This window comes from Talpa europaea (assembly GCF_964194135.1).
Source record: "Talpa europaea genome assembly, chromosome: 10".
Classification (NCBI taxonomy): domain Eukaryota; kingdom Metazoa; phylum Chordata; class Mammalia; order Eulipotyphla; family Talpidae; genus Talpa; species Talpa europaea.
Window position 1 is genome coordinate 110,877,220 of NC_140077.1, and position 13,595 is coordinate 110,890,814.

A 13,595-nucleotide genomic window follows, 5' to 3' on the forward strand; every position below is an offset into this window, starting at 1 on the left:
AGTCTGTCCCTGTCTTCAATTCTTAGCTTTACACTGAACTCCAAAGTAACTGAGATACTTTCTGTTGTTGTTTCCAAAATACAGAATTTCAAAGTGGGATATCGGATCCTTTAGTGTGAAGACACGTCTATGTTAAACCAGGAATCACTGGCAGCGACATCTGGCACGAAATCTTGGAAGATTAAGCAACTGTGAGGGCTGATCATGGAAATCAAAGAGGAAGGAACGTCAGAAGAAGGCCAGCACTTTCTTCCCACACCCCAAGCAAATGCTACTGTGGATTTTCAGTTCACAAGTAAGTTTGTGTGGTCCTCTCCCTGTAGCTCTGAAAGTGCAAACTGGGTTGACTGAACACATGTGTGTGTGTATTCACAGAAAATTGTTTCTTAACAAAATGGCATGAAGTCAATTAACTTTTTCCTTTTGTAATTTATCTTAGTGGTGTGAGTCTATGAGATCTCAACTTTTATCTTGGGTGAGAACAATGATAGTCCATGGAATGTTTAAATACCAAAGGAGAGCAACAGCGTTCTTGGATGTGTACTGTAACAATATTGACAATAATGCACCTTCTTTTTGCATGGAATTCTTTTTTGGAACATAGACAGTTTCTCTTTAAAATAAAGATAATCAAATGGGAAACATTTGGAAAAAATGGTAACCTATGTTGCTGCATAGAGCAAGCTTGGAGATTTGGCCAAGACTTGCATTTGAGCATTTAAATTGGTTTTTGTGCTACTCAAGTAATTAAAATCATTGGAAGGATTGCATATTTCTCTTCTTCTAAAAGTCCTAGGGCTTGGGTTTAGTGGTTTAGCATAAATTCTGTCTTTTTCTTTGCAGAAGAATATTGCCTAGTTACTTAACACTGGCAAACATGGGCCTAACCTCTCATTTAATTTACATTATAAAAATAATCTTTAGAAAATGGTGTTGGTTACATGCATCTTTTGAGAAAATTGGTTTTCAGAGTTTTAGCAGAATTAATTGTTACAACCTTTTAAAAAAATTCAGACTCTTTGAAAGTATCAAAGACCCACCAAATAATTGACACTCTAACCTCTCTTAGACAGCCTAAAATTGTTAACCATAGCATTGTTAAATATCAGCAGGAGAAAAAATGGTTATTATGTAAAAATGTTAGTTCTGTAAATAAAATGGATGACTGTTATACAAAGTAGTGGTTTTAACAATATGTTAGTGACTGAACACTAGTAAATTTTAAATTGTTTCTGATAAAACAAGGAAAGGATTTCTATAATATTACCTTTATTGCCAATTGGTTTACTTTCCCCTACATTCTAGCTTTGCTTCTTTGACCATCCCTGAGTTGTGGCCAGTAACATCTCAGTCCTCACTCACTTCCCATTTAGGAAGCCCCTGCCCTGTGTGTGGTCTTGATGGGTCACCAGTCATATTACCAAGTGTTACAGCTCAGTCTTTCCCTTCTAACCAATAGGTCTCACTTCTTTGCCTTTGTTTTCACCTTCCTTTCCTCTCCAGCTTCATGTTAAATCATTGAACTATGTTGTTAGTTATTTTTTAAATGGCTAGTGAAAGGAATAGAAACATCATCAGAATGCTGAGTTGAACTATCGAGTTGGCACAGTATCCACCTTCATACTCTCTATATCCTAAACACATGTATCCTTTTCATTAATCAGCTATTATTTGTGGCAGGTTAAAGTCTAAGAGGAGAGTTCACGTAAGAGAGTACTTTGGTGAGGTCATCCTTTTTGAAGAAATCACCTTTGTCTGCATGCATCCAAAAGAAACAGACACAGTTGAAAAATATTTGTCACAGCTTTATCAAAACAGTATTTTTGAGTTCTTTATGGCCATGAAACGAAATAGACCAGTCAAACCTTTAATCATGTCTATTCCTGCTACAAATAGGTCTTGTCCTGAGAACTGAATGTTTATTATGTCTGATTAACTGAATTTATTCATTCTGTCAAATAACACATACATCTAGGCAGGGTGAATATGGTAATATATACTTACATGTTTTTTTATAATGAACTAAGTATTTTAATCTGAACTTTATTATTTATAGGTATTCAGAAGACTCCAAATGAACCACAGTTGGAATTTATCCTTGGTAAGTACCCATTTAACCTTATTCATTGTGATAAATATAATACTAATCCATATATATAATCTGCAAACCTTCATAAGCATTATTCTAAAAATTTTCATTAAGATAAGTGTTATTTCCCACAGTTTATAAGTATAAACTCCGAGCCTCTGAATAGGTCCATTCTCTACCCAAGGACACGGGGTTCAGCGGGGATAAAGCTGTGCTTCCCAACCGGGTCTGCCGACCATGCTTCATACGGTGATTAGACTCTGTTGCTAATCAAATCCATGTCTAATTATCTATTCCTTGGGCTGGAGACTGGCCTCATGGACAGTTTTCCTTTTTGTTCCTTGACAGCATCTACAGGTGCTTGCTCCTTTCTATCTCACTCACTCACAAATATCCCCTGACTTTCCCATCTTGGTTTTGTGGACTGATCCTTGGCATTTGAGAATTTGACTTTCATTCAAAACTTTGACTTGCTCAAGCAGCTCTAAAATTCTGTCAGATGCAGAAAATTGTAATTTTGTCCAAAGCTCTAAAATTCTGTCACATGTAGAAAGTTGTAATTTTGATTAAAAATGTGCCTTCTTCAGGCTGGTGTGCTACTTAGCTCTTGAATGGGATCTGTGTTGTGTTTGAATCAGATGTGACTGCAAAGCACCACTAGGAACTTAGCTGCAAAGTGGTATTCAAAGATTGTAAAATATGGATCATATGTATAGTGGCGCACTTGATTTTATATATATATATTTTTTGTTTTCCCTTTACAGAATTTATTTTTAAAGTAGTTTTAGGTTCACAACACAGTTGCTCAGAAGGCACAGAGGCTTCCCACGTAGTCCCTGGCCCCACAGATGCATCACCTTCCTCATTTTCAGATCCTCTGCCAAATATTTAGATTTATTATTGTAGATGACCCTACATTGACACAACATTATCACTCAAAGCCTACAGTTTACATTAGTGGTCACTCTGGATCTTGTACATTCTGTGAGTTTGGAAAATCTCTGAGTTCATGTATCCACCATTATAGTATCATACAAAATATTTCCACAGCCCTAAAAAATCCCCACAGCCTCTTTATCCCTTTCTCTCCCTAACTTCCAGCCACTGACCTTTTTTTCTATTGCTACCATTTTGCCTTTTGCAGAATGGCAGATAGTTAGAATCATACAGTAAGGTTCCCTTCACTTAGTGATTTGCATTTAATATTCCTTCATGTCTTCATGGATTATTCCACAACTTATTCATTCACCTACTGAAGGACATTTTGCTTTCTTCTAAGTTTTGGCATTTATGTTGAAAGCTGCTTTAAGCATGTGCGTGCAAGGTTTTGTGTGACATAAGTTTTCAGCACCTTTGGGTAAATCCAAAAAGCTTTATGCTGAATCATATGGTAAAAGTATTTAGTATTGTAAGAAATTACCAAACTGCCTTCCAAAATGATCGGACCATTTTGCATTCCCACCGGCAATGAATGACAATTCTTCTAACTCCACATCCGTACCAACATTAAGCATTGTCAGAGTTTCAGATCTTGGTATAATGCATTTTTTTAAACTTTTTTTTTCACAAATATAGCTAAAAATGCTTTAAGAAATACAGTTTTTAATTTTCCCAAGTAGTCAAAAATGAACAAGAATGTGAAAACTCAAGAAACTTATGTGGTAACACCAATAAAGTGGTACTTATTCTTTTTAAAGAGTTCTTAGATGGGTCAGACATAAAAAGAACCCATTTCCCAAAGAATGTTGAGGCATCAAAGAGGCCTAGGCACCCCTTCACTGACTGACTATAACTCTTGCTATGTGAGTCTTCATCTGTCTAATTGTTTCAATTTTAAAGAAGAAATTAATTTTTTACTTTTTGATAGAACTTCTGAAAAGTGAAGTCTTGTTAGAGCAATTTAGTATATGTCAAACACAGAGAAAACCTTCTGACATACATCCTGAAGAACATGGGGAGCCTGAAGGAGGCTGAAGCCATTGGGTAAAAGCTACTAAGCAAACATAGTAGACTTTTGAGGTTCAAGGGTAGTTAGTCGGGTTACTGGACTTGACCAACTGTCAGGCGACAGCATGTCTGGTCAAATGCCTGTCTTCCATTTTAATTAAAATTATCTCTCCTATTCAAAACCTCCCCATACCCTTGTCAAGTTCCATAGCAATGCTATTATCACTTATTTTTCTAGCCTTAAATCATAGATCTAAGAGATAAGCTGCTGCAAGATTTTAATCATCATAATATTTCTCTCCCATTTAAAAAAAAAAACTTCAATTTTCTTTTTTCATATTTATTCAAAAAATACACGAGCATTTTTGCAACAGATAATTTTCTATTACCAAACGGTAAGAAATGCCTGACAAGTAAACAAAAGAAAGGGATTTAGAGTTTTCAGGGAATTGTGTTGTTGATCCTGGATGATACACTTCCCAAATGGTTTGTTATGCTTATTAGCACTTTAAGAGCCTCAATTGTACTATTTCTTGAAGAATATTTTTTGATACTTGGGATAGGACAGCTAAGCCTTTGTAAGTTTTATGACATTTCTATTCCCTTGATTTCTATTAATCCCACTAATTCTTCAAGGCTTTACCTTTTACATATCTAACTTCATTTATAATTAATAATGCTGAATAATAGTTTCTTTAATGTTTTTTTTATCATGGTTCTAAGAATAAAAAAGATAAGGGGCTTTACGCCACTTAATTTTTCAACAATTTTTTGGTATTTGACTCTCAATTATTTAGCAAAGTATCCAAATAGATTGAGATTTTCAATGACTTTGGATTTAAAATTGGGAAGACAGTCACACTCTTTTGGTGTGGTGTCACTTTGCTTTGTGTAAGTTATTTTCCATCAAGGATTTGTTTCTGTCTTGTCTGTAGGCCACTGAAAAGTCATTATGTCTTTCCAAAGTTCCTCTGCTCCATCTTTATTCAAGTAAATGAGGTAGGAAATTCTCAGTCAATTGAACAAGCTAATTGACTAAAACTATCTTGATAGTAGCACAAGATACGCATGTACTAAAAACAGTGGGCATCTCATGTTCACTGTCAACCGTAACCCTAATGACAGACTGCATCGAAAGTGTGTAACCCCCCTCACAACTTCAACTCTGCACGTTTCTTTCATTGTTTCATTTGCATGAGTGGATGCTTTTTATTTCCACAAAACAGAAATAATTAAAAACCCAAGAGAACCCAGATTTTGCTTATAGCTTAATATCATTGCTTTTATTTGAACGAAGCTGGCATTTAAGAAGGATCATTTCTTAAACTCTGCGTATCTTTCTTTCCTGAAACCATTGTGGAAAATGCATAGAAAGAATGTGACAAAGACAGAAACTTTGATGAACTATTTCTTTAGTCTATCCCCTGATTATAATTAATATTTATTATCTTGTACCTCCAGAGTCAACAGAATACTTACAAGAATATGCTTTTCATATTCTTATGTCTTCATATTCTTATATGGACACCAAAGGCATTATCAATATCAGCACTAAAGCATTGTAAATACATAGGAGAAAATGGTGTGTTTCTGTGTGTGGATGTGTGTGTGTGTGCATGTGGTCCTATGTTTTTTTTTTTTTTTTATTTGACACCTTAAAATCTTATTCTTGAAGTAACTTATACCTTGATGGCTGATACCTAACTGAAGCCATGTGAACACGCAGGAGGTTACATAAAAGACTCATGTTGTATTGTGTCAGCAGCCTCAGGGGCAGTTATAATAGGAATAAGAGAACATGGATGCTGGAGCGAAATCTCTAAGTAATTCATTCATTCAGATTACATTGGGAGCATAAGAAACTTACAAATAAAAATGATTTCAATAGTGTTATATTCTATGGAGGCAAACTGGAAAACAGCACAGAATATCTGGGGACAAGGCAGTTAATTTGGGGGCCAGAGGGACTGTTTCACAAATGGCGAGCAAAGAACACCTCTGAGTGGCCAAGGGACTGATGAAAGTGTGGGCGCTCATTTACAAAGTTCATCCTGAGCACAGAGCAGGAGGGGAAGCTATAGTAGATATTTCTACAGCAGGTAATAAGGTTCTAATCAGGGGACTCCTGAGCCTCAAGGGTGTAAGTCAAGCTACTGGTTTGACCAGGCAGCAAACCAAGTTAAATGCTGCTGGGTTCTGGAAATTTTAAGTACCACAGGGAAAATGGCAGCATAGAGAAGTTCACATTTGCTGAACTTCGGGAATGCTTGCTAAGTTGGAGAGGGAGAATTTTAAACTAGAAGAGAGCTGAGCTGTGAGCTCCTTCACCCTGGCCACTTCTAGTTTCCCCTCACTCACCCCTCCCAGCGGTCTGGGTAGTAGGATCAGGCCTGGCGTTGGTGCCCTGTTGAGCCTCTAGTGAGTAAGGGGTGGAGCCAGAGATGGGATTCTGTGCCTCTACCTTTTCGAAACTTTAAACTTTTATACTTCTGCATGTTAGGTTTTATCAGTGGATAAAATAAGACTAATCTGAGGCTCAAATTATTTAACAGAGCCTTTATTTTTCAATTTCTTCTAAAATCAATACATTTATATTCACTGCTCTAATTTCATAGTATTGTGGTGAAAATTACCATAGGTAAAAATCATTGATAGAGGATGTAGAAGTGCATCACAATTAATAGTCCTCGATTGTCACATGTTTTCAGATAACCCTCTATAGATAAGCTTCACATCTAAGTTTTTGACTTTTCTCCTAATACCTCAAACTCAGGATGAATGAAGAAAAGTGTAGGGCATCCTTAGCTCAGAGTCAATCAACTTGTGCTATTTAATTTTTGCAGTGAAACATATTAAGATGTAACACTATGCAGCCATTAGAAACCATCTGCCGAAAGGATATTTCATCAAGCAAGGGAACATAAAAGTTGTCAAAGCAGGATTACACACTATGTGCACAATATGATCCTTATTTAACTCTGTGTGTCTATATATGTAAAAGAGAAAGATTAATCTTAAATATCTTTAATCACAGTTATCAGAATCTAGTAGGATTTTTATTTCATTTGTTATACTTTCCTATATTTTTCAAAATCTCCACCACATACCCATATAAACTATCACAATCTTTTTTTTTTTTTTAAGTAACCTGAGTAAGTGAAATAAGAAAAATGGCATTCCAGAAGTAAAATCCTGGTGCCTTCAATTAATTAGCTCATTATCTAACCAGAAGTCTAAGACACCTGAACTAAGGGAAGCAATTTCTCAGGCTATCTAAGTATGTAAGAGGTCATATAGGAACAAGCTAGTATGGAAGGTTGTCAAGGGAGGCTTCCCTAGGAAGACTGACTAAAGCCAGCTTTTGAAGGGAGGAAACAGGATTGGAATGCATGCAGGAGAGGAGCAGTCATATTCCAGACTGGAAGAATAGCATGAGCAGACACTGGGCATTTGGAACAGGTGAAGTCTCTACAAAATAAGTGCTTATTTATTATTATACCAAGCTACATATAAAACAGCTAGTCATCGTCTTTCTAGAGTGGAAAATGGAAACAGTGTTCTCAAATGCGATTCTTGATTCATCTTCTTCCTGGTCCTTTGGATAGTGGTGTGTATAGGAAAATCAGTAACTCCAAGTGCTTTATAGGAAATTAACTTCTCATTCACTCTGCACGCTGTGTCAGCTCTACCATACATAATGTGACTGACTAGACAAAGTGAAGTATACCATTTGTAGAAACTGATTTCTATGTGAAAATGGAAGATTCAGAAAAAAAAAAAAGAGCTATAGCTTTGCAGCCCCCTCTCACTGGTATCCAGGAAGCGATAGGTATGTCCTCAGTTCAGTGGTCCAGATCCAGTTTTATTGCAGCATTATGTCATGGTGCAATGACAAGATGTCCTTAGGTGGGTTACTTCAAACAGTAGACTGGCTTTAAATAAGGAGAGTCTCCTCCTCCTTTGTCCTGGAAAGTGCTGATTCTAAATACTTGTTCTTCTGGCAGATCAGGTATTAGATTATGTGTAGTGATTTTTGATTTTATGGAGAGACCCATTACATTGCTAGTAGCCCAGTTAGAAGAAAATCATGTAAATCATATGATCAGTTTTCTGCATTCAGAATTTGAAAACGTGTGTAAAAATGTGCCTAAATTGACAAACTGCATGAGGAAAGTCTCATCTACTTGCAGACAAAGATTTTATAGGTTGCTACGGCCTTCATTAACCTGCATGTCATGTCCATTCATATTTTATGAATTGCCATAAATCAGGCACTGTTTTATATCTTTTTCTAAAAGAAAAAAAAGAATCTTAGGAGGCCAAACTTAGCAATTCTCTTCTGTGTTTGGCTAGCACTCTCTTGCTGGCCTATGTTCTATAAATGATTATAAAGCTCTGACTTTTTTAAAGCTCTGTGGGAGAGTGGAGGGGTTTAGTGCTCTTCTTTCATATTTTTACCCTCTATGTGATATACTAGACCCAATAAAGGGAATGTCAAGCACAGAGGTATAGTTCTGTATTTAATCTATTGGTAAAAATATGACTTCTTCATATAAACTATAAGATAATCTTCAAGTAACAAGAGACACCACTGTTAAGAATTAGACAGGCCTGTGTGGTCTCCCTATAAATTGATAGGCATTTTTTGGATGCTGACCCCGTGGTATTTCCCCTATAAACAAGCAGTTCATTTCCCCTGAACAACCAGTTCTGGGTACCTTCTAAAGACAAGGCCTTTGCAAAGCACTGAGCTCACACTAATATCCACTGATTTTTAAGCATCTGCTTTGTGCTTAGCCCCTTATAGATAGGATCATTTGATTTCCTACTCACAGTGCTATAGAATATTATTAAAAATCACCAACCTCTGTGGAGTGCCAATTTATACACCAGAGATTATTCTAAATAATTCACATAAATGAATCACTTCCATTCTCATAATTTTATTGTGAGACCATTGATCTATGGTCATTCTTGCTTTATTGGAAAGGAAACTTAGACAAGAGCAGACAAGGTAAAAGCCCGAGACCTGGACCCTGGAGTCTGAGCACAGAGCATGTCCCCATGGTATCGTCACACGAGAGGGAAAAAAAATCTAAGTTTCCCAAAGGCCAACTTTCCAAAGATTTTAGGGAGGTTGAGTGACAAAGTCAGGATTCAGGTTGAATTTTGTCTAACTCTGAAGAAGTTGCTCCTTTTAACCCTCAGGCTGTGCCCCCTCCTGATTGATTCCTGCTTCCCAAGAGTTTCCAGAAGATGATAGAGACAAACTAAAATGCAGGCAGATGTAATAAGGACAAAATAAAGACATAACCAAGAAATATGGAAGTTCTCTGCAGGTCATGATTAAATATAACTGTGGCATCGAAACCAGCATCTGAGGGGGAGTGCATTCCTTGGGCCCTGGTCTGGAAGGGTGAGCAAGATTTCACTTGGGTTAGAAGGAACAAAAGAGACAGTTCGGGAAAAGTAGCAGAAGAACAGGACACATAAAATTCTGGAGCTCATTTTCTGAGGTGATTTGTTTAATCTCATTTGCATGTTCCTCTTTGTTCCTTTTAATTTCACTCAAAATAAATGAAGTCTCTAGAAAGCCCTTTGCAATATTTCCCAATTGTTGCACGTATATTAGGAACTTGTTTTAAATACAAGTTTAATACAAGTCTTTAAACATTGTTCTATTCCTAGCAAATTGTTAAGTGTGAGAAAGAAATGAGTCTCACTGGTGTGAGCACAGGTCTAGCAGAAACCCGGGGCTTTGGCCCAGCTGAGCTGGACACCATGGATGCTGTAGGCCTGCTGTGCTCCTTGCAATCACTGACCTGGGGAGTCTGCATGCTCAAGATTCTTCTAGTATGTTTCTTGAGCTATCTCGGTGTTGACAGAATCAGGTAACCAGTGATACCTTTGAGGAGACATTTTTCAGAACAACCTTTTAGCAACAACACAGCAACAAAAATAATAGGCAACAAATGGAAATGGAATTGCATTTCAGGCTCAGATGTCAGCCTGCAGTCTGAGTGGGGAGGCAAGAGAACGTGCCAGTTCGGAGATGGAAGAGGGAGGCCAGCTGCGAGCATTTCAGTCCTGTCTTAGCCACATGGCCTCAGAAAACATCTTACAGTGTTTCTCAATCTCTGCCAATCCCCTGTAAAATGGGAAGGGTGTCAGTCATCACCTTGGAAGGTTCCTGTGAGCATTCAATGAGTTAATGTAAGTAATACACTTAAGTTGATACCTGACGTCCTTCATGATTGCTGAGCCTGCTTATTTTTCATATAACCTTGGGGCATGCACTTGATCACACGCAAGTCCTGTACTTCTGTGAACGGAGCATCCTGGCTCTGCCTTTTGTGTATTTTAATCATCAAGCTCCTTCTAAGTGTCAAGGATCAGGCTGTAACTTTGCGTAGTGTTGCCCTATTCCTACAGCAGCCTTGCTAGGTGCTTCTCACTCTTTTATTTCATGGATGAGTTCAGTCACTCGCCATGGGCATAAAACTAGAAAGAGAGGGACTTTAGATTTTAACTCCAAGGCCACACTCATTGTGGTTGATTATTGAAAGTACAGGAGTGGGAGGGGGGAGATAATAAAGGTTATCTGAGACCTGCGGAATGTTTTTGTGCTGCTGAAATAATTAGAGAGTTAATTGAAAGAAGAGAAAATGAGCCAATTAGAGCTTCTTAGCAGGTCTGTCCTGTGGGTAGTAGTTTTTGGTGCCTTGAGATTTAATGTGAGTTGCAACTGGAGTGGACCATTATGGATAGCGGGATCAGCTCTATGGCGGTTAATGAATGAGAAGAAAACAGGAGATCAAATGTCTTCCACTTCGTCTTGCCAAACCTGTATCATCTAACTTGTGTTGCAATAAATGATACCTATTCTTCTGTCACATTCTTTCTGCCATATATAACAGAAGAGCTTTAAATAAATGGAGATCTTTGGCTGGGTGTATCTTCCTAGGCCTAAACTAAGTGTTACACATGGGTTTAGCAAATTACTTGCCAAGTTAGAGAGGCATTTTTTTTTAACATTTATTTTATTTATACAAGAGCTGAGGTACAGGCCAGAGGTGTGGGAGGGTGAGAGGATTCACCAGAGATAGAGCGGGGAGCAGAACAGGCAGAAGACTGAGGTACACTGCTGAGGGGAGCAGCGGGTGACAGGAGAGGTCTGCCGCGCCATGTGGGTATCTCCCTGGCTGGCCGGAAATTGAACCCGCACTGCAGAGGCTGCGGACGGCTTCACAGCACTGTGCTAAACCTGCTGCACCACCAGGCAGGAGAGGCATTTTTTTAATGTTAACTTTCCATTTTGTTTGTTTTTGTCATCCATGTTCAACATACCCCATCCAATTTATTTCTCTCTCTGTGAGATTGAACTAATTACTTCCTTTTCTCTATTATCTAATTACTGAGCGTGGCTGGTCACTGCTGTAGTCACCTTTGCAGCATCTCTTGCCGCTTCTGGGTAATTGAGGCACCGGGATGCCCGAGGGCCTTGGTTCAGGAGGGAGTTTTACTTTGTGTAAAGTCGAAAGCCACCGAGAATGTGAAAGAGCGAGATCCCCAATCAGCTGTTGGTGAGGCTGAAATTTGTCAGTTCTCCTTGTCCGGGTGCAGACAGCCCCAGGATGTATTCTGGGCCACCGGGGAGCCAGGCCATGGGGAGAGGAGACCTTGCAGACTGGAAGACAGAAATAAAGCAAAGGCCCTCGCTTTTCCAGTTACGGAACAGCCTTTTCCCGCATGCTTCTCACTGGAGATTTGGCCCTTTGCAGCTCGCAGAGGTGACACTCTCTCCATTTTACAGCGATGACTTGCCCAGGGTCATGCATCTGGTCCTGCAAAGCCCAAAGCTTTTTGAATGCTTCTCCCCTTAAGCCTCTGCGTTACTTCGGCTTTACCTGTGGCAAAGAGATGGCTCCCGGGTGCTGTCTTCAGGGCCACAGTGGTGGAAGCCAGCTGGAGCAGTGGAAGTTATTCCCAGATGAAAACTTGCTCAATTTAGAATGTCACTTTATCCCTCACACTTTATCCCTCATACTCGTGAACTTGAACTCCCTTTCATTCTAAGGGGTTTCAAGGTCCGTGTTTTTAAATAAAATTTATGGGCCTTTTGTTTCCTACGTTTGAACGTCTTGTCCTCACTTTTTCATGCTCCCTACTCCCGTTTTCCAGTCACCAGCTGCTTCTGTTTGTCTGAGAGAGATTTTACTCCAAAGACACTCTGCAGCTGACTTCTGGATTCCCATTCCTGTCCACCAAAATGTTGTAACTCCCCAGGAGGCCCATCTCCAGAAAATGCATCACCGCCACCAGCCACAGAAACCCTATACAGTAACTCTTCCCTGAGTCTTCTGTGTCGTCATCCTCATGTCAAATCCGTCATCAAACCCCGCCCCCTGCCTGTCCCCTCTTCTCTGCTGAACTTGTATTCTGAATCCAGCCTCCTCCGCCATGGCTGCCGCCCAAACTTGCACCACCATCAGCCCTCACCTGGGCCTGTTAGGAGAGTCCTCTGGGGCCTGCGGGTTTCTTTATTCTCTTAGTTAAAATTCACCAGTGACTTCCAGTTTTATTAGCATCAAATTGGAATGTCTTACCTCCTTCCACAAAGGCCTTGGCAGGTGGGCTGTTCTGACTGACCTTCTGCTAAATGTCTACCTCACTTGGCACCAGCCTCTTTGATCTTTGTTCTGCTCCTCAAACAGGAGAACACTTAGGTCTTTGCATTTGTTATTTCCCTTCAGCTGGCTCCTTGGTAGGTTTTAGGTTACAGATCAAATATTACCTCAAAGAGAAGCTTTCTCTGCTGCATTCTTGCCCAGCGCTCTTCATGTCATTACGAGGTTTAAAATTCTCACTAATTTTTTTTTTTTTATCTTCATGTCCCAGTGGACTAGAATAAAATAGGGACCTTGCTTTGTTGTTCACGGCTATAAAACTGTCGCCAGGAGTCATCTGGATACCGTTACACACTCAATAAATATCCATGGACTTCATGCTCTAGTAGTGTCATTGCTTTTTCCTCTTACATGTCTTCCTAAAACACATATATTAAAATATGCTTCTAGAAGCTTTGGTAATTATAGCTGACATGATTATTTGTAAAAAGCAGCTTGTTGAAAAGTTCCCAATGAGTATAGGTTTTTAACTGTTGCTCTTGCATTGTTAAATTATATTTAAGAGGGCTAAGTCTCACGGGGCTGGGGTTCTCCTCCAGGGGCTGACAGGAATAATCTCTCACAGGCTGAGCTGACCAAGTCGGGTCCTGTAACTATACCCCACATCTGTGGAGAACATGATGTCTTAAATTCTTCACAGAAGAGCATCAAGATCCCCACATTATGACAGCTTCAAGAAGTAAGCAAACTTCTTTTAGAGAGGCTCTTAAGAACACATTTATACTTTATTTATTACTCAGCATTCAAAAAAGATAAACACATGCAATTTGCAGCAACATGGATGGCGCTGGAAGGGATCATGCTCAGCGAAATAAGCCAAAAAGAAAAAGAAAAATACCGGATGGTCTCACTCATAGCAGGAATCTAGAAAA

At 39.0% G+C, this 13,595-nt stretch overlaps 1 protein-coding gene across 6 annotated transcripts in view; it reads left to right on the top strand.

The window, feature by feature from the left end:
* Positions 1–204: 204 nt before the first annotated feature.
* Positions 205–13,595, top strand: part of INPP4B (inositol polyphosphate-4-phosphatase type II B) — a gene marked incomplete at both ends in the record, with an annotated part of 278,348 nt that continues 264,957 nt past the window's right edge. For all 6 annotated transcript variants that reach the window (XM_084246365.1, XM_084246367.1, XM_084246370.1 and 3 more), the window contains 2 exons: positions 205–295; positions 2,057–2,101. In XM_084246365.1, the coding sequence (XP_084102491.1) occupies positions 205–295; positions 2,057–2,101 (136 nt within the window). The remainder of the gene's footprint in view (positions 296–2,056; positions 2,102–13,595) is intronic.